The sequence below is a fragment of the Neopsephotus bourkii genome, unplaced genomic scaffold, assembly GCF_033783945.1.
Source record: "Neopsephotus bourkii isolate Nb327-2 ecotype Australia unplaced genomic scaffold, CSIRO-AGI_Nbou_v1 NB_96, whole genome shotgun sequence".
NCBI lineage: Eukaryota > Metazoa > Chordata > Aves > Psittaciformes > Psittacidae > Neopsephotus > Neopsephotus bourkii.
Window position 1 is genome coordinate 124689 of NW_026900613.1, and position 22995 is coordinate 147683.

A 22995-nucleotide genomic window follows, 5' to 3' on the forward strand; every position below is an offset into this window, starting at 1 on the left:
TTACGTCACTATACATTGTAGTGTGAAAGTAGCTTAAAATTTTATTTATATTTTTGTATCTTTCATAGACTCAGAGTGTGGTTTGTGTAGGAAGGAATCTTCAAAGATCATCTAGTCCAGCCTCCCCACCCACTATGGGCAGGGACATCTTTCACTATATCAGGTTGCTCAGAGCCCTATCCACCCAAATTCACATGGTTTTGTGTGTGCATGCCAGTGCCCCTTGTTTCTGTATAACTGTAGACAAGTTAACGCATCTGTGGGTAGAGAAGAAACTTCAGAGTATCATAGGGGAGGGACGGTAATACTTGTTTGGGGTCTTTCAGGTCATAAATCCGTATTTGAAGTTATTGCTCTTTGTGGTTGTCAGCTATAAATCCCGTATGGTCAGATTTTACATACAGCAGTCTTTCTTCTCAGACATCAGGTGCTGTTACCCACACAAAATCCCGAGTTCTTAGTGACCAAAATGCTGATTGAGCCTGTAGAATACTTAAAAACAAATTTGGCATTTGGCCGAATTCTTAAACCATAGGAAAGCATCTGGGGTTGTATTGAGGTGGGGGGAGGGAAGTAACAAAAACTAAAACTGGGCATATGTTTTTATTCTCCTTTGTTATTTAGGAGATACTTTAAGATTTTTCTCTCATGAGGAGTTGCAGAAGACTTACACAGCATGATCCTTTCTGTTCATACGGTAAGAGTTAGGAAGTCTAAAAAACATCCGTGCTTCATCTCGACTTGTTAGTGCTGAAACCACTGTTCTGCTTCGGCTGACATCCATGCTAGCAGTTGTGGGTGAAGTTATGGAAATGAAGTGGTACTTATCAGTGGAAGAGATTTCTTTGTTGTATTCCATTTCAGAATGACTTCTTCCATAGCACATTGTTGTGATGTGCTTGCCCTCCACTAACTGCCAGTGCAAAGTTTCATCAGGGGAGATGCATGCAAGAAAAGTATTTTACATACCAAAGTGAAAATGTTGTAACCTGCCAGGTGGTGCCAGCAGGCCTGGTCACTGGCAGCTCTGGAAGTAGGAATATGCTCCTGAGATGTACTGGCCTGTAGTTAGCATATCGGGTTGTGCAACCTGAATTTGCATCTCTGTATCTAAGAGGTACAAGCAGTACGTTACTGCTCTTCCTGGTTCCCAGCGTTTACCCTAAAAGCAGTGCCTCAGCAAATGTTCTGATAGTATTTCCTTCTGTGTTCACGATGGTAAAATGTAGGTATGTTATTTAGAAGTAAAGCACTTCACTTTTGGGGCTTGGTACTATTAGTATTAATTAGCCCAGCTATGATACCGTGATGCTAGTTGTGCTACTAACATACGTCTTCCATGGAAAGTAGGGTCATGAAGTTTTCACTAGAATGCAGTAAACAGCATTGTGCTGTGTTGTTGCAGTGAAATGCATGTAGTTTGGTGTAAGAGCAAGCGTCAATGTTAACTGAAGGTTAAGCTAGAGAATTATTTTAGGTGACGATGCTTACTTTCAATGGAGTTAAAAGCACTTATTAAAATATTTTTATGTTTTTATGTATATGGAGGCAGCTAAGCTGGTTCACAGTGAACGCTGTGTCACTGTGCATGCTGGTTTTTCCTCCTTTTGCCTTTATACTGCAAAACCAGTTTTATCACACAGCTTTGGTTTGTTTTTTTTTTCTGTCTTAATGATGTCTTTCTCCCTACTTTGATAGTATGATTATACCATTCTTATTAAAACTGGTACGATTGACAGTTTATAGGGTTTGCATTTTTAGTCTCTTAACCTTCTGTGAAACACTCCACAATAATTAGAACACTCAGTAATAGTCATATAATTTCCACTTTTTCTTTTTTTTTTTTTAATGTGCTGTGGTCTAGGGAGCCTTAGAAAAACTAACAAGCAGAACACCTGGACTGGTGAGTAGTTGCAGCGGATGACAAGTCAAAAGAATGCCTGTCTGTAAGTGACTGCAGCTGCACTGCTGGTAACCTGTGCTGTCAGGTGTTGGGGAAATCCATGACTAACTGGTAGGCTGTGGCTCTTCTCTTCTGAAAGTTACTGGCAGCCTGTAAAGACTACTATAACATGTTTTGGATCTGTTGCTTTGGATTCAGAAAAGCTTCTTGGGTGGTTTTTGTTGTGTATGCTGCTTTTGGCATAATTACCCTAAGAATTTGTTGTTTCATAAGGCATCTTCTGTACATCCAGACAAGGAGTTTCTGTTCTTCTGTAACAGGTATAGTTTATTGCTACTGAGTATGTCAGAAGTGTGTTGTGTTTTCTGCTTTGATGTGGAAAATGACATTCTTCAAGACTTGTGATAACATTTTGTAATGAAAGGTTTTGCATTCTGTGAGGTTTGTTGTTGTTTTTTTTTATTTCTTGATAATTTTTCCATGTTAAAGGCTTACTGTGTTTGCATGCTGGCATTAAACATGGTGTTTCTCATTCATCATGTTTAAGAATCCAAAGTTTTATAGGATTTTATTTATTTTTCATCATGTGAAAAAGTCATCGTGCTTTAAAAATCAAGATGTTCTCAAAGTAAGTTTATTTTCACAAAATAGGTTTTATCCCTTCTTACTAATATCTTCAGAACTGTCAGTGAGCAACTGAAATGTAAATTCAATTGAAAATAGTAGGTTTAGGAAAACTCAAGTTTCATTTGCTTTCAGTGAAAATCTTCAGTGAGGTTTTGAGCTAATAACTGTTACTGGCTTAGTTTCTAGAAAACCAGTTTGAACTGCTGAATCAGATTTTTACTTCATTAGCCTTGTGTTCTTCGGTCCCGAGAGCACAGTGAAACACTTCATTAAGTGCTAGCAAATGAATTATGACTTCAAAAGGATTAGGATTTAGTTTCCCTTTTTAGAGGTATGACTTCATATTTGTAGTATAGTAATGATTAGGGACACACCATTAAATAAGAGTTAACTGGTAATCTTTATAAACATACCCGCTTAACAATCAGTGCAACTACATAGTACTTCATGTTTTTTCCATGAATTGCAAATTGGGGTGGGAATACTATAACAAATTCAGATGTTACAAAGTCTTTTCAGCTTCTTGAATAACAGGTCAGTGGTGTACTGCTAAAGGGCATGCTAGTTTCTAACTTCGAGGGCTTTTCGTAGTTTGTGGTTTTATGGAGGGTTTTTGGTTTATGGTTTGGGGGGTGTGGGTTTTTTTGTTTTACGTTTTTGTTGTTTGTTTTGTGCCCTCTTTTTGTTTTGCTTACGGGTCTTTAAAGTAAAATAGTATAATACTACGTTACAGTTGATTCTTAACTAATAACCCCCTTGGTGGAAAAAATGGGATCTCTCCTGTACACTTCTGCAGTGCCTGTGAGACTTGATATGGTAGTATAATCACAGCAGTGCTCTGAACTCAGTTTCTTTTCTGTATGAATGTATTCTATCCATGCTAAAATATTGTTTAGTTTAGTAGAAAAAACTGTCTTCATGTTTTGTTCTGGTAAAGTAGTTAGCAAGCTAATTGCTTCCTATTACATCTTCAAGTGCTTTTTAAGAGTTGACTGTTGTTGTCCTGGTGTCATTTAGCATTGTTATATATACATTCGTAGATTTCTGGAAGAGATGACATGGAAAAACTAGTAATTTCCTGTAAACTAATTTTTAACTTTAATTTCACAAATTGTAACAAATTCCTGACTGTGAATGTCTGCTAGGCCTTCCAGACATAGTAGCAATCTTCCTAAAAACTGCAAATTGCTAAAAGTTTGTTTCCTTATTGCTATTTTTTCCTAGGATATTCCTGTCATTTCCTAGCAATTCCTCTGTACTGCTCTGACACTCCTGGAAGTTAATGTGTGTGATTCATGAGGGAATTGACAAATGTGAGATGTAAATGCATTTTTCTGCAGAACAGTTTCACCCTACCTCGAGGCATGTACTGTGTCTTCCCTTATGCAGTAAGGCAGAAGCATAAGGTACACTTCTGTGTCACCCAGCTGGGTCACTAGTTAGAGGCATTCCTCAGGTTTTAAGCCCTGTATGAAAATGGGCAGCAGGTTCCAGAACTGAAATGTAATTGGTGGTTTTGTTACCTTTTGTGTTGAATATTTTCAACAGACTTTTTTTTTTTTTTTTTAACTTCTATGAAGCAAAGCTATTCTGCTAGTGGGTGTGAGAGTGTTTCATTCCAGATAAATGAAAGGCTTTGATTTGTATTTTATCTAAGATGAAGTTGGTACAGTTTCTTCTAAGCTAGTAGCCATTCTTCCCTGCATTTAGCTCTGTGGTCTTCAAGGAGGCTTTCCTTTCTGTAAGTGGTTGACTTTGTGTTATAGACCTTCCCTTATGAGTATGAAGGAAAAGTACCACCCCTAGTATTTGTTTTGCTGTATTCTTGACTGTATTTGCTCTGTTTGATGAATGTTCTCAGATTTGTGGAGTATGAGGGAACTTGGTTTTAAGTATGAAAACAAGCATTAAGAATTAAATAAAATATTTTTTTATCTTAAAGTCTCAAATCAAATTACTTATGCTTTATCTGGGTTTTGGTTTGTTTTTTTTTTTTTCCAGAGTGCTGTAACTGAAAATACATCTTCTGCATTTGAGGAAGGACGAATTCATGATTGAATGGTGGATTAATAAGTAGCTGTCTTCTTCCAAGAGTAAGAAGATACGCTGGGAGTTGGGAAGAACTGGATTTTCACCCTAGTCCAGCAGCTTTGCTGCTCACTTAAACACAGATGAATGAAGACCCCATTTGGAAAATCACCAGGTCAGCGGTCCAGAGCTGATGCAGGTGAGGTATTATTCTGGGTGGTTTTGTTTGGTTTTAGAGGGTAAAAAAGTGTTCTTACTTTATAGATTTTTTTTTTGATTTTTTTTTTAAATATGTGTAAAGTTTTATAAGGTGTTACCCTTCCTGTCTTAGAAGAACATTTACTTTTGTTATAGAAACTGGTTGAATTAAAAGGATACACGTAAATTTAATTCAGCAGTGCAAAAGTACAAAGTGTTTAATATAGAATATTGAAGTTGTATTAGACTTGTAAGTTACATAAAGTTCTAAAAAGTGAAAACATCAGTGTTGTAGGATTACGTTGGCATATCAAGGGGAGAATTTCCCTTGTTCATCAGAGAAGAGCTGGAACATAAATACAAATTTATTCATCGTATATTTACAAGTTAGGTAAAACTTAATGGTTTTATAGAAGCTGATCAGCTAATAATTGTAAAAGAGAATCTCTTGAAAACACCACAAAAATGCAGATAGGATTGCTGCTGTGTGTGCTCTCTAAACTGAAATAGGTTAGTCAGGGTATTTGAAAGCAATTTTTTATTCAGACAAATGTAAAATATGTGTCAGTGTTCATCCTCTTATGACTAGGTAGGCTTATTCAGAGTTCAGCAGCTTGAAGGGCTGATGAATCTCAGTTGGTCTTGTATGCTCTGTCGTGAGGATTATCAGCACTGAGGCAAAAAAGCATCAAGCGACCAGTGAAGAATTGTTCTGTAGGTTGATGCTTGGTTCTGTACAAATTAAGGTAAGACTCTGCTTTGGCTGTGCATTCTGCCTCAGTGTGTCAGGGAGTAGAAGTTAGCATTTGCAAGGTAAGAATTCTACAGACCAGCAGTCTGAGAATGAAAAGGCTGATGGGAGCTGTTCAATCATCTGTTTAATTATTTCATTTTTATTGAACTTGGGTAATGTAAATCATTTTGTATATTTAGTAAATTTTTTCTGCTCTAAAATTACTTCTGTGAGGGGGAAGTGTCCTTCCTATTTTCTGCTTCAGCAAAAGTCAGTGACCTGTGAGGCTAAAGACTTGTAGACACATGATGGAGCATATTTGCTATCACTAACCGTTGTGAATTGGTACTTTCGAACTATTTCAAGAAACGAAGCAAATGTCATGTATAAATGGGAGAGCTTAGTTAACTTTTAAAATACACAAGCAATAGTCCACTCTAGTGCTTTCAAATACTCCTCCAATTCATTGACAACTGAAGCAACTGATTATGGATTTTTTTCTGAAACCCTCTGGAAACTTTCAAAACTGTTTACCTGTGATTAGCTTACATTAATGTTTAATTTGCTGCTCATTTGAAACATTTACTGATTTCAAAGGCAACTTTGGCAAATATTTTTAGTAAGAGCTCCAATGGAAAGAACCAGTACAAAGTCTAAATCGTTTGGTTCAGTGAGCTTTCACTGTCAACTGATGCGTCATCCTTCCTCTTGACACTAGCAGAATACGTGTGGGAGTAGAATTGTATTTGTAAGAGAAAATCAAGGAGAGCAGGCTTGGGCTTGGGCTTGTTGACTGCTGAGCATTAACTGGGCATTGTGCGAAAGTTCAAAAAATGTAGACACTAGGTTTTTAAGGTAACTGTTAGGATAATTTTAATAACATCTGTGTGACATGCGATGAACAACAAAACTACAGCACAGATTTGAAGTGTCATAACATGAAACTTAGATAAAGGGTAACTGTGTGGTTAGATTATTTTTTTTTTCTTAAACCCAAACAAACAATCCAAAACCCAAAAAACCTAGACTAGGAAACTTCATTTAAATGTCTTGAAGAAAATTGCACTTTCTATTTGTTCTTTCCAAATAAGCATATAATATTTTTTTTAGTTGCATTTTCTATTATTTCTTCATGATATTTTTTGCTGTAACTGGTGCCATGCCAAATTGTCATTAAAATTGATACACAGATTTCCTTAGATGCTTTTTTGCGGGAGGGGGGTAGTATCCCTAGATAAGTTACAATTTATGTTTTTCTTTGTAAAGTTCTTTAATCTTAACTGAGAAGTCTTTATTTATTTGGTTAATATAGTATCACCGTTATTTAAACACAACCCATAAATCATACACATTTGGCATCCCTCAACCCCTGGCATAGTTGTGGCCTAGGCAACTACTCACTGCCCTGCTGTTATTGCTGCTGCTCCTCCTGATCGTAGTTGGTGAGCCAAGGCTAGACACTTTTTACTACTTTTGAGGACGGTAAAAAAATTGGGGCAGATATGGAATTATTTACTGTTTATTTCTTTATGATGGATGCACATTAGGAAGGAATGCAGCAGGCAGCAGCATCATTAGGAGACTATAGCCCATTCTGTAGTTAAGGTTGGGCATTGGACCTTTAAAGGCAGCTACTGAGCAAGCAGGACAGAATGTTTATCACAGTGGTACTTTCACTAATGGCAGTCAAATTCTTCCTTTGAAAAGAACAGCAAATGTAGTAATTGAGTTCATCAGAGTTTATAAAATGATTATTTTGGTGGCTGTAAAAGAGGTCTTGCAGTGAGACATAAATTAAGGTCGTAGTGAGTGGTTGTTTGATCTTTCTTATTTTTTAAAAAGTGTCTCTAGGAGAGAAAGCTGCAACCAGGTGAAGGGACAGAATGGTTTAGGTGGCAACTCTCCCTGTTCTGGATGACTGCATCTAAAGAGTTATAGTAAACAGCTCGATATCCAGCTGGAAACCAGTAATGAGTGATGTCCCTAAATGGTCAGGACTGGGACCAGTACTATTTAGTATCTTCATGAATGAAATAGTGGGATTAAGTGCACCCTCAGCAAATTTGCTGATGACACCAACATGTGTGGTGCAGTCAGCACACTGGAGGGAAGGGGTGCCATCCACAGGAATCTTGACAGGCTTGAGACATCTGCCAGTGCAAACATCGAAGTTCAGCAAGACCAACTGCAAGACCCTTACGTGGGCAGTATCTGTATTGATACTGGGGCAATCCCAATATCAGTACAGATGGGGGACATAAATGGATTGACAGTAGTTCTGCAGAGAAGAACTTGAGGGTGCTGATGGATGAAAAACTGGACTGAAGCCGGCAGTGTGCTCTCACAGCCCTGAAAGCCAAACTTACACTGGGCTGCATCAAAAGAAGTGTGACCAGCAGGTTGAAGGAGGTGATTCCCTCTGCTCTGGTGAGACCCACCTGCAGTACTCCATTGAGCTCTGGGGCCCCCAGCAAAAGGGGAAAGTGGACCTGCTTGAGTCCAGAGGAGGCCAAAAAGGTGCTCTGAATGCTGTAGCACCTCTCCTATGAGCACAGGCTGAGAGAGCTGGGGTTGTTCAGCCTGGAAAAAAGAAGGCTTCAGGGAGACCTATATATATAAAGTCTGATACATATATCATAAGGAGTCCATTTGATGGAGAAAGCCAGGTCCTGTAGTGATATTACAGGTCATTATGATTTTAAACAGAAAGACAGTAGATTTAGATTGACTATGAGGAAAAAATCTTTTACAGTGAGGGTAAAGATGCTGGAAGGTACAGGTAAAGATGCAGTGAAAGTAAGATGCTGGAATAGGTTGTGCGGAGAAGTTGTAGATATCACATCGTTGTAGGTGTTCAAGGTCAGGTTGAATGGGACTTCGGGCAACCTGGTGCAGTGAAGTCCCTTTCCCCAGGAGCAGGACTGGATAAGGTGTTCTTGTAAGGATATCTTGAAGATCTCATGAGTATCTGTGATTTGCTAGGACACTACAAAAGTCTCGGGTACTGACAACTTTTAAGCAGTATTTGCTGTGCTTTACAGCATTATTATATTTTGACATTTTAAAGATGTTCGCCACTTCCAAGAAACTGCATTGAACAAATAGTGTTTCAGAACAGCTAGATACTTAAAATGTAAAATAAGTTCTTTAAAGTCTTTCCTATAAAATTGCAATCATCTGGTTGTAGATAATACAGCATTAGTATAGTCTTCCTATTATTCATCTTCCTTCTGATTAAAAGATATGGTGAAAGATGGAAATACCTTATGAACTATGTATTTGATCTGTTAAATCATATAAAAACATTGTGGGATTCTAGCAGACTGTGCGTATATGTATGTACAGACTGCGTGTATATACACACATATATATGGTATACCTTGTACAGGCTACAAAAAAACTTGAGGTAATGATAAACTAGTGGTTGTGTCACAGATGGGGCAAAATCATAGAATAGTTATGGTTGGAAAGGACCTTAAGATCATCTAGTTCCAACCCCTGTGCCATGGGCAGGAGCACCTCACACTAAACCATGTCACCCAAGATTCCATCCAGCCTGTTTGAACACTGCCAGGTATGGAGCATTCACAACTTCCTCAGGCAACCCATTTCAGTGCCTCACCACACTAACAGTAAAGAAATTCTTCCTTATATCTAACCTGAACTTCCTTTGTTTAAGTTTGAATCCATTTCCCCTTGTCCTGTCACTACAGTCCCTAATGAAGAGTCCCTCCCCAGCATCCTTGTAGGCCCCCTTCAGATACTGGAAGGCTGCTATGAGGTCTCCATGCAGCCTTCTCTTCTCCAGGCTGAACAGCCCCAACTTTCTCAGCCTATCTTCATATGGGAGGTGCTCCAGTCCCCTGATCATTCTCGTGGCCCTCCTCTGGACTTGTTCCAAAAGTTCCATGTCCTTTTTATGTTGAGGACACCAGAACTGTACACAATACTCCAAGTGAGGTCTCACGAGAGCAGAGTAGAGGGGCAGGATCACCTCCTTTGACCTGCTGGTCACACTCCTTTTGATGCAGCCCAGGATACGGTTGGCTTTCTGGGCTGCAAGCGCACACTGAAGCTGCCTCATGTTCAGTTTTTCATCAGCCAACAACCCCCAAGTCCTTCTCTGCAGGGCTGCTCTGAATCTCTGCCCAACCTGCAGCTGTGCCTGGGATTGCTCCGACCCAGGTGTAGGACCTTGCACTTGGCATGGTTAAACTTCATGAGGTTGGCATCAGCCCACCTCAAGCGTGTCAAGGTCCCTCTGGATGGCATTCCTCCCCTCCAGCGTATCAACCGAACCACACAGCTTGGTGTCATCGGCAAACTTGCTGAGGGCACACTCAATCCTATTGTCCATGTCACCAACAAAGATGTTGAACAGGATCAGTCCCAACACCAGTCCCTGAGTGACACCACTCGTTGCTGGTCTCCAACTGGACATTTAGCCATTGACCACAACTCTTCACATGTGGCCATCCAGCCAGCTCTTTATCCACGGAGTGGTCCATCAATCAAATTGATGTCTCTCCAATTTAGAGACTAGGATGTAGTCTGGGACAGTGTCAAACGCTTTGCACAAGTCCAGGTAGAGGACGTCAACTCTTCTGCCCCTGTCCATCAGTTCTGCAGCCCCATCATAGAAGGCCACCACATTGGTCAGGCAGGATTTCCCCTTTACTGAAGCCACGCTGTCTGTCACTAACCACCTTGTCATTTTTTATGTGCCTTAGGATGCTTTCCAGGAGAATCATAATTTTTCAGAAATTTTTAAAAAATTAAAAAAAAATAATGCATTATCAAATTTTTCTACAGCTGACTTTAATTTCTTGTTGTAGAGACAGCAGCATCAGCCAGATGCTCCTGTGCATGGCAGTGTGCCTGTCTCTCATTAGAGAGACTAATTATAGTGGACAGCTGTCTCCAGTATCAGGAAATACAGTTTGGGATTTTTGGTTGGAGTTTTGTTTGTTTGGAGGGGTTTTTAATTTTTTCTCTTTTTTTTTAACACTGTAGTACAGTTGGTTGTAAAATGAGTTGCAATTACCCTTATACTTACACTTTCATTTGGCCTTTAGTCTAGTGATTGCCTGTTTAATGCTGTGTATTTACAAGCTTTTGCATTTGTTTCCCATTTAAAATTGTTGCAGTATTCTCTTTGTGAACTAAGAAAAGAGATCCCACTCCCTAAAAGTGACTTGGTTAGGATTGCAGTGAAATTTTTTTTGGGAGAGTCAGAATTAATTTTATCTCTGTACTTTAATTAAAAGAACTCTTGTCTTTCCCTGAACTCTTTCAAGTTCAGGTTGGGCAATACTAGCTGAGTAGAAGCACGCCAAAGAGTTTTGTCCCTGAAAGTAATTCTGAAATAGTGTCCAGATACAGAGTAATTCATGTGGTATTGTTGCTGTTCCCAGAGAAGATTCTGAAATATAACTTCAAAATATCCATCTTTCACTGCTTATTGTAAACATGGGATATTCAGAGAGGTAAGCTAATGGTGCTGTGTTTCGAAAAGCCTGCCCAGTGTTCATGAATTGAATGGTGCTGTCTGATGTGACAACATCAGACAGCGTAAAAACATTGCCAGTAGCTTTCTCTTGTCCTTCTCCCTATTCTCTCTGCTTATACCGTGCAGCTGAAGAGACATACATACTTCCCTTGGAGTCAGCCTTATGGAAGAATGTTTTAGTGTGTCTTGTCTTATCCCTTTTCTTTGTCTAGAGTGAAGTAGTAGTATTCAGAAACATAGTTTCTGGTTTTACTGTTGAATTCCGAGGATCTGTTATGAGCAAAATAAATAGAGCCTCAAAAAACACACCGACCACGTGGCAGTTAAATCCTGAATTCTGTTGTTCTTGGAGTTGTGTTCACTTTCTATTGGAGTGTGTTGTGTTCACTTTCTGTTGGGAGTTGGAGTTTTGTGTTCCCTTTCTATTACAAAATACGTGTTTCTGTGCTCTTACATGACTGACTGAAACATAAATATTTTCTCCTTCTTCAGAGTCATCAAAGTTTCAGTCTTCACTGGTTATTACAAAGATGACTAAAACTAATCCATTTACTTTGTTTTTTTGTTCAGTGTTAATTTTTTCTATTTTAAAATTCAGGGCAGCTTATTTGCAGAGTATTTTGAGTGTTTCCTAAATTATGGAATGGAGTGTCTAGTTAAAACTTGTATTTCCCTAGTTAAAAGGAAGTAAAGATTGTGGATTTAGACCCATTCAATCAGTGACATTCATGCTATATTAAGAATGTAATAACTTGTCTTTATTGTTCTCCAATTAGTGTTGATATCTTTGAAGTCACATTGCCACTTGTGACCAAACTGCTTGACCCCAAAACACTTTGTATGCAGTTGTTTTTTCTCCTGACAGATTTACATGAAGATACTGCTACCTTTGAAATGTTTGGGATTTTTTAAATGCCATTATGCTTTGAACTGGACATAGGATGCAGAACGGCTGATGCTAATTAGGCTTTTGTCCCAAGCTGTTAAGTTAGTAATGGAGGTTTCAGGAGGATTTATATAAGACAGTTACTGCTTTGTTGTGTTCCGCAGTTGTTAGGTGAAGGCGGACATCAGCCGTATATGTGTATGTTAAAAGTTAACTTAAATTATCACAAAGAATATTTTAAATCATTAAAACATAGCTGTAAGACATCATTGGCATCACTCATTAAAATGTCATACATTTACAAATAAGTATAAAGAGACTCTGCAATCTCTTGACAATTCTAAATTGTGAAAGAAGAGTCTTCTGCAGAGCTGGGTTCTTGCCATATAAAGGTAAGTCTGATTTGTTTTGTGGTAGCTTTACTACTTCCTTTAATTGTGCAGAAAGCAAAATAATACAGAACTTAAGATATCCTCACACGTCAGCAGTATTTTTATATGTACATTTCACTACTTATTCCTGTAGGGAAAAGAAAAATTGAACAGCATTTCGAAATACTTTTATTGTGAGTTGTTTATAATGGGATTTTCCACTTCAAAAGGATAGTTTTTGCAGCCATTCAAAGAGTATGTTGTATTAGCTGCTTGAAATATGTTTTATCTTGGCAAGGGTCAGATGATAATTTGCAAGGAAGATGGTAGTTATAAAGGTACCACAGCTTCTCCTCTATGTGACAGGGGCTGTTCAGCATACTTTTTGTATTTTTTCTACTGTGTTTCTTTGAACATACTATCTTTGTGCCATCTGTGGACTTCAGTGTAAGCTTTTATTAGGGAAATGGTCTTTCACATGCTGCTGTTAGGCGGAAGTGTATACGTCTTACTGATGCAGTTTTGAGGGTTACAGCATTATGTAGTATATAGTCTTCAAGTGTGGAACCAGTTTCCTAAGGTATAAAATCTGCATCATCTTTGGGTTATAAATAATATCTGTAATTGTTACAGCAGGTACTTTAAGGCATTACTTCTAGATTATTTTGATAATGAGAGAAAAAGCAGTTCAGAACAGTCCTCTTGTTATTGTTATTTCCTGTGGACATTATCCTTGTTTTACAGTGACTGAAAGTTGATCAGGCAGTGAAATTTGGGGATGTGGTCAGGGGGTGTGCGCATATATGCGTTTAACGGTGCAGCTGTTAAATCAAGCTGTCCTAGTGTTAATGTGTGTGAACTGCTTAAGCTGCCTTCTTTGTCTTGATTTCAGAATCCTCATAGAAGGTTGCAAGTATTACGGGTGTACTATTTGTCTATATCTTGTTAGCAGTAAGGAAAATGCTATCACAAGTGATAAATGATAAAGTCGCACTGTTGACTGCACCATCTTCCTGTTCTCCACCCCAAATGTTAGGTATAATTGCAAACTGTGGATATTACTGATCTTTGGCCCTAAGGTTTCTTGCAGCTTTCCAGTTGCAGTGGAAAAACTATTGTTAAAGAAATTCTCTTGGACCAAGAAAGAATCAGGCAGGTAGATTTATTAGATAATTATGATTTTGATCTTGTTACTAAAGTATGTAAAATGTAAGGATTCTCTGCTGTTTTATCCCCCTATTTAGAGGTGCTGGAGGGGGGGGAAAATCTTGATTCAGTGAACTCTTGCTGCAGTTTTTTCAGCTGCCTAGCCAAGTGGAGTGCTACACAATTCAATAGAGTAACCTGAGCTGCCTTTAAAAAGAGGTTGCATCAACTTGAAACATTACTGAATTCAACTAGTGCAAAATACTGAGATGAATTCTGGCAAGTAGGCATGTAGGTGTTAGTGAGTTTGTCCTATGATCTTCAAATATTTGCTATTGTACCTTCTTGAAAGCCTGTTTTATTTGTATTAAACATCCAAATGCCATAACTTTTATATATGGCCACACTCAGAGAGTTGTGGTCAATGGCTCAGTTTCCGAGTGGAAGCCCATGACAAGTGGTGCTCCTCAGGGACTGGTATTGGGACCGGTGCTGTTCAGCTTGATCTAGTTCAAGATGTCCCTGCTCATTGCAGGGGGGTTGGACTAGATGACCTTTGAAGGTCCCTTCCAGCCCAAACTATTCTATGATTCTATGAATATTTTTGTTGGCAATGTGGACAGTGGGATTAAAAGCACCCTCAGCAAGTCTGCCAGTGACTCCAAGTTGTGGGATGTGGTTAGCACACTGGAGGGAAGGGATGCCACCCAGAGGCACCTTGACAGGCTTGAGAGGTGGCCAGTGACAACCTCATGAAATTTAACAATGCCAAGTGCAAATTCCTGCAGCCAAGTCAGGGCAGTCCCAGGCTGGGCAGAGACTGGATTCAGAGCAGCCCTGCAGAGAGGGTCTTAAGGGTGTTGGTTAATAAGAAGCTCAGCATGAGCTGGCAGTGTGTGATTGCAGCCCAGAAAGCCAGCCATGTCCTTTCAAAAGGAAGCCTGACTAGCAGGTTGAGGAAGGTGATTCTCCCCCTCTGCTCCACTCTGATGAGACCTCATGTGAAGTACTGTGTTCAGCTCTGGGACTCCCAACACAACAGGCATGTGGATCTCCTTTAGTGAGGAGCTGGAGCACCTCTTCTGTGAAGACAGGCTGAGAGAGCTGTGGTTGTTCGTCCTGGAAAACAGAATTCTCCAGGGAGAGCTTATAGCAGCCTTCCAGTACCTAAAGGGGGCCTGTAAGAAATGTTGAGAGGGACTTTTTACAAGGGCATGTAGTGACAGGACAGGAGAGAATGATTTTAAACTGAAAGAGGGGATATTCAGATTAGACATTAGGAAGAAGCCTTTTTACTATGATCATGATGAGACACTGGCACAGGTTGCCCCATCCCTGGAAGTGTTCAAGGCCACGTTGGACAGGGCTTTGAGCAACTTGGTCTGGTGAGAAGTGTCCCTGCCCATGGCAATGGGGTTGAAACTAGATGATCTTTAAGGTCCCTTCCAACCCTGACAATTTGATGATTCTGTGATTCTGTTATTGGGACCTGTCTTAAGGTATTGACTGACACAGAAGGGGAAGAGTGCTTATTTGTCATAGCTGGTTTTGGTTTATACTTCACTACATAAATGAAGCAGTTGAATCCTGTCAAAAGTATGAGCTTCTCAAGGTGAGAAGCTAGTGAACTGGACAGACAACCATTCCCAGTCGTCTGCATATCTTCTCCTTTGTGTTTATTGCAGCTTCTGTAGCCTTCTGTGTACCTCTAGCATTCCTGCTTGACGCTTTGGAAGACTAATGCTTTGGACCTCTGTTCTTATGCATGGGTTGAGAAACCTTGAGAGGAGTACAGTAACCAATTATTGTAATGGACCATTTACAGAATATGGGTGGTTTTATCTGTGGGTTTAGGTATTTGAGCCAATTTAGCCAAAATCTGTCTTTCAACAGGCAGTAATGTAAAATACAGTGTTTGATGATGCAGTTCCTCCACTTTGTAAGAACAGATCTTTTCTGATAGATGTTTTTAATAACACCACCGTATTTGTCATAAAACATGTATTAATAAAATATACAGACAGTAACTGACAACATGATCAGAAAGCTTGTTTAGTGGTTATCGTCAAGTCACAAAGTCTTTAGGTTTCTAATCAAGCTTTTCAGGTTTTTTTTTTTTTAATTTCCAGCTAATAGTTCTTAAAAGCATGCAGTTCAACAGCTGGTCTTATAAGAGCCAAAAATTTTGAAGAGGATATTTACTGTAGTAATTGGCTTGTAAGGGTTAATTTTTGAAACCCAAGTGTTTCAGGTGTCATTACAGCTGGAAATGCAGGTTCTTAAGGATTTGGTATGAGCTTGACTGTTTTAAGCATAAGGTGTAATATTATGCTAATTCTACCATTTCTGTCACTTTGTGCATGTCATCTTGAATTTCTCAGATAAAAATGTGAAGATTAAAATATTTATGAAGACTTTTGAAGGTTGGTGATACTTTTAGTGTTCAACTCTTGTGTGACATTATGACTCCCATGAAAGTTTTCAGCAGATACATTCCAAAACTATGCTTGGAACATGCATATAGTGTTAACATTAAAAGAATTGGTTTGCTTAGACCTATGGAAAACCTCAAATATTTCTCTGTAAATGTTAATTTAAGCATCCGTAGTTGAAATTCTGGCCACGTTTGTACATGCACGAGACATTAGTTAGACATTTGTCAGTCCAGCAATCTGACCAGGCTCTTTTAGATACTGCAGGCAAGGAGGGGTCGATGTTTTGATGTCAATTGAAGACATTTGACATTACATGGGATTTGGAGCAATAATACTGAAATCACAGCGTAGTCATAATACAGAAATTGTACTATGACAGTGACAATCATAGTGGCCTCTTGGTGGTGTGATCTAATTCACTGCCTTTTGTACTGAACCCTGTAAAAGCCCACATGGTTGATCCGTGTCTGACCAGTCTTCCCTGCACTGTCATGCTCAGGAGGTTTGGTTGCTGGCTGTCCTGACATCAGCCTTGGATCTGTCCAGCATGTCTGAGATGGCAGATTTCAGCATAGTGATTTGCAGCTCTGAAGTGTTCTCCCACCGCTGTCTCCTTTACCTGCCCCCTGTCCTTCCCCAGTGACTGGCAGGTATTTTAGGAGGATCCCCAGTCCTTAATATTAAGCCTTGAGCCTCTGCTGTACTGAGAGTAGCCCAATTTGCTCCTTTTCCCTGTAAAAATTCTAGGGGTGCCTGTCCTGGTTTAGCTGAAAATTGGAGATCAGTTAACTAAGACAAAAAGTCTCACAGTGCAGCTGGTGTTTGCTTGATTTTTCTTTCTTTTTTTAATAATGGGAGCAGCCACTTTAAAGTTACATTATTTTCCTGGATTTTAGGAATAATCATCGTGATTCCATCTGTCAACTAGTCACCACATAGCCATTTGTTCGCATCGCTAGGTGAGATGGGGAGAGAACTGGAAGAATAAAAGGAGGAAAAAAAACCTTGTGAGATAAAAAATTAATAATTAAAAATATGCTATTATTATAACTTTAACATTATAAGGAAAAGAGAAGAAGTTAGAGGAAATCAAACCCAGGAAACCCAAGTGCTGCAAATGAAAACAATTGGTCACCAACAGCCAGTGCCTAGCCAGTCCCCAAGAAGCACAGGCTGTCATGGCCATTAAACCTATTAGTTCCAAGAGTCCACTGTTTCCTGACCAGGTTTTCTTTTGTGTTGCACATGAGGAGGGTTTAATGTTTTAATACTTAGCTTTGTGCTAAGCAGAATGTTACAATCATAAAATCAACAATACTTAGCAGAATATACTAGCTGTATTACATCACTGCAGCTGAATACAAATGTGGTTCTGCTTACTAGTCTCTACAAAATGCTCACCATCACAGCACTGGATGTCCCCAGTCTCTAGAAGGGAGTCAGAATCAATAGATTTCCAGGTTGGAAGGGACCTCAAGGATCATCTTGTCTAGCCTTTCTTAGCAAAAACAGGCTAGACAAGATGTCCTAGTGCCCTGTCCAGCTGGATCTTAGAAGTGTCCAGTGCTGAGGAATCCACCACTTCCCTGGGGACATTATTCCAATGGCTGGTTGCTCTTCATTGTGAAAAGTACATAGGTTGAAGCTAGCTCAAGCCTGTTGTTCTTCTCAGGGTGGCTCGTATTCCTTTTTCATGTGCTCTGTTAGGGTGAGATTTGTATATACTTCCCCAGTGCTGGTCTGACATATATTTGTGCCTTTTTTATTAACTCAAGGATGAAAAGTTACTGAGCCAGTTGAAACGTTACATAGCCTATTGATTCATTTAACTGTTGTAGCTGTTGGATCATCTCAGTGATTACAGCATTTCCCTAGAACAAGACCACTGATGTGTGCAGCTTTCTTTTTAATAATTGTGATTTGTCACTCTTTATGTTCATCCCTGAGTTTCTGTATTGGGTTTGCATGGAAAGCTGTTGGGGGGTGGCTACAGACGTGGTCTCTGTGAGAAGCTGCTAGAAGGTTCCCCATTGTCTGACAGAGCCAATGTCAGCTGGATGCAAGACAGACCCACTGCTGACCAAGGCTGAGCCCATCATTGACAGTGGTAGCATCTCTGGGATAACATTAAGAAGAGGAAAATCCTGCTGGCAAACAGTAGCCAGAAGAAAAGAATTGAGACTATGAGAGAAGCATCCCTGCAGACACCAAGGTCAGGAGGGGAGGAGGTGCTCCAGGCACCAGAGCAGAGATGCCCCTGCAGCCTGTGGTGCAGACCATGGTGAGGCAGGCTGTGCCCCTGCAGCCCCTGGAGGTCCATGGTGGAGCAGGTTCCACCTGCAGCCCCCCCATGCTGCAGCAGGGGGATGCCTGAAGGATGTTGTGACCCCATGGGAAGCCTGCCCTGGAACAGGCTCCTGGCAAGAGGTGTGGCCCCATGGAGAGAGGAGCCCACAGTGGAGCAGGTTTGCTGCAGGACTCCTGACCCCATAGGAAATCCACACTGGAGCAGTCTGCACCTGAAGGATGCACCCCATGGAAGGGACCCACATGGGAGCAGTCCATTCCTGAAGGATGCACCCCATGGAAGGGACCCATGCTGGAGCAGTCTGTTCCTGAAGGACTGCACTCTTTCTGAAAGAGACCCATGCCAGAGCAGTCTGTACCTGAAGGATGCACCCATGGAAGAGACCCATGCTGGAGCAGTCTGTTCATGAAGGATGCACCCCATGGAAGGGACCCACACTGGAGCAGGTTGTGAAGAGCTGTAGCCCATGGGAAGGACCCATGCTGGCGAAGTTCATGGAAGACTGCCTCCCATGTGAGGGATCCCACTGTGTAGCAGGGGAAGAGTGTGAGGAGTCCTCCCCTGAAGAGGAAGGAGCATTAGAGACAGCTTGAGATGGATGGACCACAGCCCCCATTCCCATCCCCTTGTGCTACTGGTGACAAGGAAGTAGAGGAATGGGCAGTGAAGACTGGGAAGAAGGGAGGGGTTGGGGAACCTGTTTTATGAGCATGTAGCCTGTGTCTGTCTCTGCAGAGCCTTCTTCTATTGTAGCAGTTATTTGATCAGTCGTAATACAAAGTGTTTGGATTCTTTGCATTTTGACATTCAAAAGGAAGACTAGTGTAAGATGGCTATTTTTGGCTTTGTGGGCACACTTTATTTTTCAATAATTTCAACATCATTTATATTGTAGGTCATACAGGAGTGTCTGCCAGCATGATGAAGAAAAGAACTTCCCACAAGTAAGTTGTTAATATTTATACTAAAGTATACCTCTCAGTAACTGGAAATGCTGTTCTAGAAATATATCTGTATTGTTCCACTGACTTTGTTCTTGAAAATCATGTGGAATAATAGTCTATATCTGTGTGTTGAGTCAGACTTTCAGTTCTTTCAGGAGGGTGATAGGAAAGAATGCCCTTACAAATAAGAGTTCTAAACATTGTTCTGACTGTTCATGTGACATTGTCCTTGAATACAATTTTGTAATTCTTTCTGAAATTCAGAGAAAAGGAGTTCCAAGCCAGAAATTAACTTCCCATACTGTAGGATCTCTGTTCTCTGGCACAGAGTTCATGTATTGTCACCCGCCCAATAAAACTGCAAAGCGTGCTTGGCAATAACCCAGTCTGGAAGTAATATTAAAAATGCCTAATCTTGTGTTCAGTGCAAGTGTAGTTTTTAAGAAGAATTTTCACTTTTTTTAAATAAAGAATATATTGAAATACTTCTCTAAGGAGGCTGCTAATTCGCGTTGAAGGATACCTGCTTGTCCCACGCATTCATGTAATGTTTTTTTCCCTTTACAACATTCTTAAATAGTAGCAGCTGAACACGGGTGAGTAGCTGTGTGAAAATAGAGGTGATGTTCTGGGCATAATTGTTATTAGTGTCAAACAGCGAGGTGTTATATCTGGCTACATCTCTGGTGGGAGAAATCTAAGCTGGGTAAGTGTGAAATTTACTAAAATGTTACTATCTGTATTCTAAGTGTAAAGACTTACAGTGGTGCATCAATCAAAACCTTTGTTTGGCAGGTGTGTTTTCCACAATTAAGATAGTTAATCACTGCTAACAGTGTTAACTGTTTCCCACAGACAACACCTGATGTAAAACTACTCTTAATTCCTTCCACCAGCTCATCATTATCCATTCTTGTCTATCTTCATAGAGGGCAAAGAGAAACATTTATTTGTGTAGGGGCAGTTAGAGTTGGTTAAAACTTAATTTCTCTTGTTCTCTTTCAACCGCTCAGAGAAAGGAGTGTATGATGGGAAGACTATCAGAGGTGGGTTGCCTTTTGTACTTGAGGGTGGCTAGATTTGTCTTTACTGTTGTGTTAATATACACTTATTTGACTACCTAAATAGGCTGTAAATTTGTTAGCATGCAGGGTTTTTATGCGGTGTAAGAAGTTTTGATCCTAAGTGGCAAGATTTTGAGGCATTTAACTTGAGGGCCCAGCTTAGTTTTATGTTAATTTAGTGTGGTTTGATTGTTAATTATTTATTAAGGGTTTTTTGTACCAGATCAAGATGACTTCTTGTGTGCTGTCCCAATTTCTTCTGAGAATGAGGCATAGTAGTGGAGAATTTTTCATATCTATTATAAATAAGTAGGCTATGAGTGACCATGTAATAATGTACGCTAATACTACTATGAGCCATTACGATAGACCATGAGTTAGTAATGCATACTTTGTCACCAATTTAGTTAGTTAGTTACTACACATTTAAAGAAAAAGAGAAACAAGTCTAGTGTTGCTCAAAGACCGTCGAGCAGACTTCAAACTAGCTTTAGAAGGTTTGTGGCAGAGGAAGGAGCCAAAAGCCGAGAGGATAGAACAGGGCATGACTCAGTAATTGAGCATGTGGTAGAATGAGCAGCGTGGATGAGTCTTCTGCACTATTCTCTACAAATGGTAGTTAACGAACCTTACGGGAGCAGTTCCCATGGTTCTAGGGCAGTTCTTCCAAGTGCTTTGTCAGTGGGCAGTGGTAATCTCTGTCAATATGAAGCTGACCTTACTGACATCACTCAGTCAGTAGTCTCCCAGATACCATTCTTCCACCCTTGGTGCATAAGAACTGAGTGCAAGAAATGGCATAAATATAAAACAGTCCTTTCTTCACAGGCTGTTTCTTGTAGTTGGCAATTCAGTGACTTGAAGGTGCAGGTTATACCTGCTATTTAGCTACAAGTGAACTTAGCTATTTCAGAATTCTGATCAAGCTAACTTTTAGTCTTGATTCCTGAAGCATCTGAAGATGAAATTCACAACTGAATGATGGCTTTTGAGAGAGTACTAGAAGTACTTTAAAACTTTTGCCTCAACTAATGTGCCTTACAGTCAGAATATTGTGAAAAGTAGTTAATAACAATTTTGTCATCAACATTCTGCTATTAGTGATAGTCTGTAGTAAGATCACAATTGTCAAAAGTTTCGGATCCTAACTTTTCTGCTTAGTACCACAAAAGGCCTGAAATTGTACTGACTGTTGCTGCTGTTCTGCATTTCTACTGCTTCATAGTTTTCCTTTCCTTTTTTCACAGTTGTCTTTTTAGCACATCAGTTGTGTATGGTTTTTGTTCACCCTTCTGGCTTTTTATTTAGTACTACCGTGTGGTGGCTTTCTGAGATGAGACGATAAGATATTTAAGAGACGAAACCAACCAAACAAACAAAAACCCCCCAGAACAACAGAAAAATAAACCATGGCAACCAAACCTACATGGATAAAATAGTTGATTTCAGAGGCTATTGGGAATTGTTATTCTGCTTTTTATAAATTCTGGTTTGTTGTTTAAGTACAACCCTGAAGTAATGGTTGATTTTTCTGCTACCAGTCCTGTGCAGTTCTGCACTGCATTGGTTTCCCTGGTAGCAACTGCCAAATAAAAACCTATGTGAGAGCTATATAAACACAACTTCAAAATCCAGGAAGAATTCCTTCCACCTGCACTGTCCTTAAAAAGCTTCTAAACTGTCTAGTCCTGATAATGAAACTTTCTCATGTCAGCTAGGTTTTACTTATCAGCTTATTGCTCTTCATGGTAAAGAAGAGGATCTGAAACTTTTGAGAACTGAAGGGCTGTTTATAGTGAAGATGTGTCTGATATGTCAACAGCTGTTTCCAGTACTTGGTATTTTCTTGTTTTCCTGGCTCCACGTTTTATGTGTCCAGGAAAATTGTTACCCATCTTCAAGAGCAAATCTTGATAATTGCAATGAAAAAATTGTAATGAAAAAGAAAAATATGTTGAGCCTTCTGGATGTAGCGTCATAGAAGATTGTGTACATTTGTATTATTTGGTGTATCACAGAAATAATGCACTGTTGAGGAGTGGTTTGAGTTGGTTACTTGGATGTCTTACAGGGAAATATATCCAAAGGTATTATTTATTGATAGTTATAAACCTGTTTTTGCTTTTTTACTGCATGTTCAGATGCAAGAAGTTGATTTTCCTTGGTAAATTACTAGTTTGAAAATGTCATTTCTTGCGCTATGAACCAGTGCAAATGAGAGTGAATGGCTATTCAGTGTCCCCAAACAAAAATCTGAACTACAAGTACACGTGAAGGGTACTTGACTTGGAATTAAATTTATAATGTTTTTTGCTCTCTGAGGCATTTTAAAGGTAGTGAACTCAGTTTGAACTGAGTTATGTAATCTTTTTTCCATCATATATTTTGAATGAGTGTGAAGCTTTTTGCTTTATTGTTCCAATTTAAACATTAAAGTGGATTAGACAGAGAGTAGAATTGACCGTGAGGTTGAACATCAATAGTGTTATTTTTACCTTTTTGACAGTGATGATTAGCAGCATAGATGAACTGCTTAAAATTGATAAAGCGTCATCTGTTGATTTTGTTCTGCTTTAGAATGGAATTATGATTCATTAGAATAAATAAGCTGCATACAAAACAAGATATTTTTTATTGTGCCACAGACCAGATCTCTGATCTCATTTTGTAATAGTAAACTATTACTTGCACTATTCCAGTTAATAAAAAAAAACCCACCACCAAAAACCGCACATATATATATATATGTGTGTGCTTAAGCAAGAAGTAGGATTTGAAAATCCATTCTAAACAGTGTCTCTTAGCTGGAACAGGTTGGTGTTCTAGAAAAATCTGTGCTGTCA

At 39.5% G+C, this 22995-nt stretch overlaps 1 protein-coding gene across 1 annotated transcript in view; it reads left to right on the forward strand.

Moving 5' to 3' along the window:
- SPIN1 (spindlin 1) overlaps positions 1–22995 on the forward strand; it is a 58893-nt gene that overhangs the window by 25790 nt on the left and 10108 nt on the right. The window contains exons 2-3 of the mRNA XM_061356319.1: positions 4532–4757; positions 19040–19088. Coding sequence (XP_061212303.1) covers positions 4706–4757; positions 19040–19088 — 101 coding nt within the window. The 5' untranslated portion in view covers positions 4532–4705. The remainder of the gene's footprint in view (positions 1–4531; positions 4758–19039; positions 19089–22995) is intronic.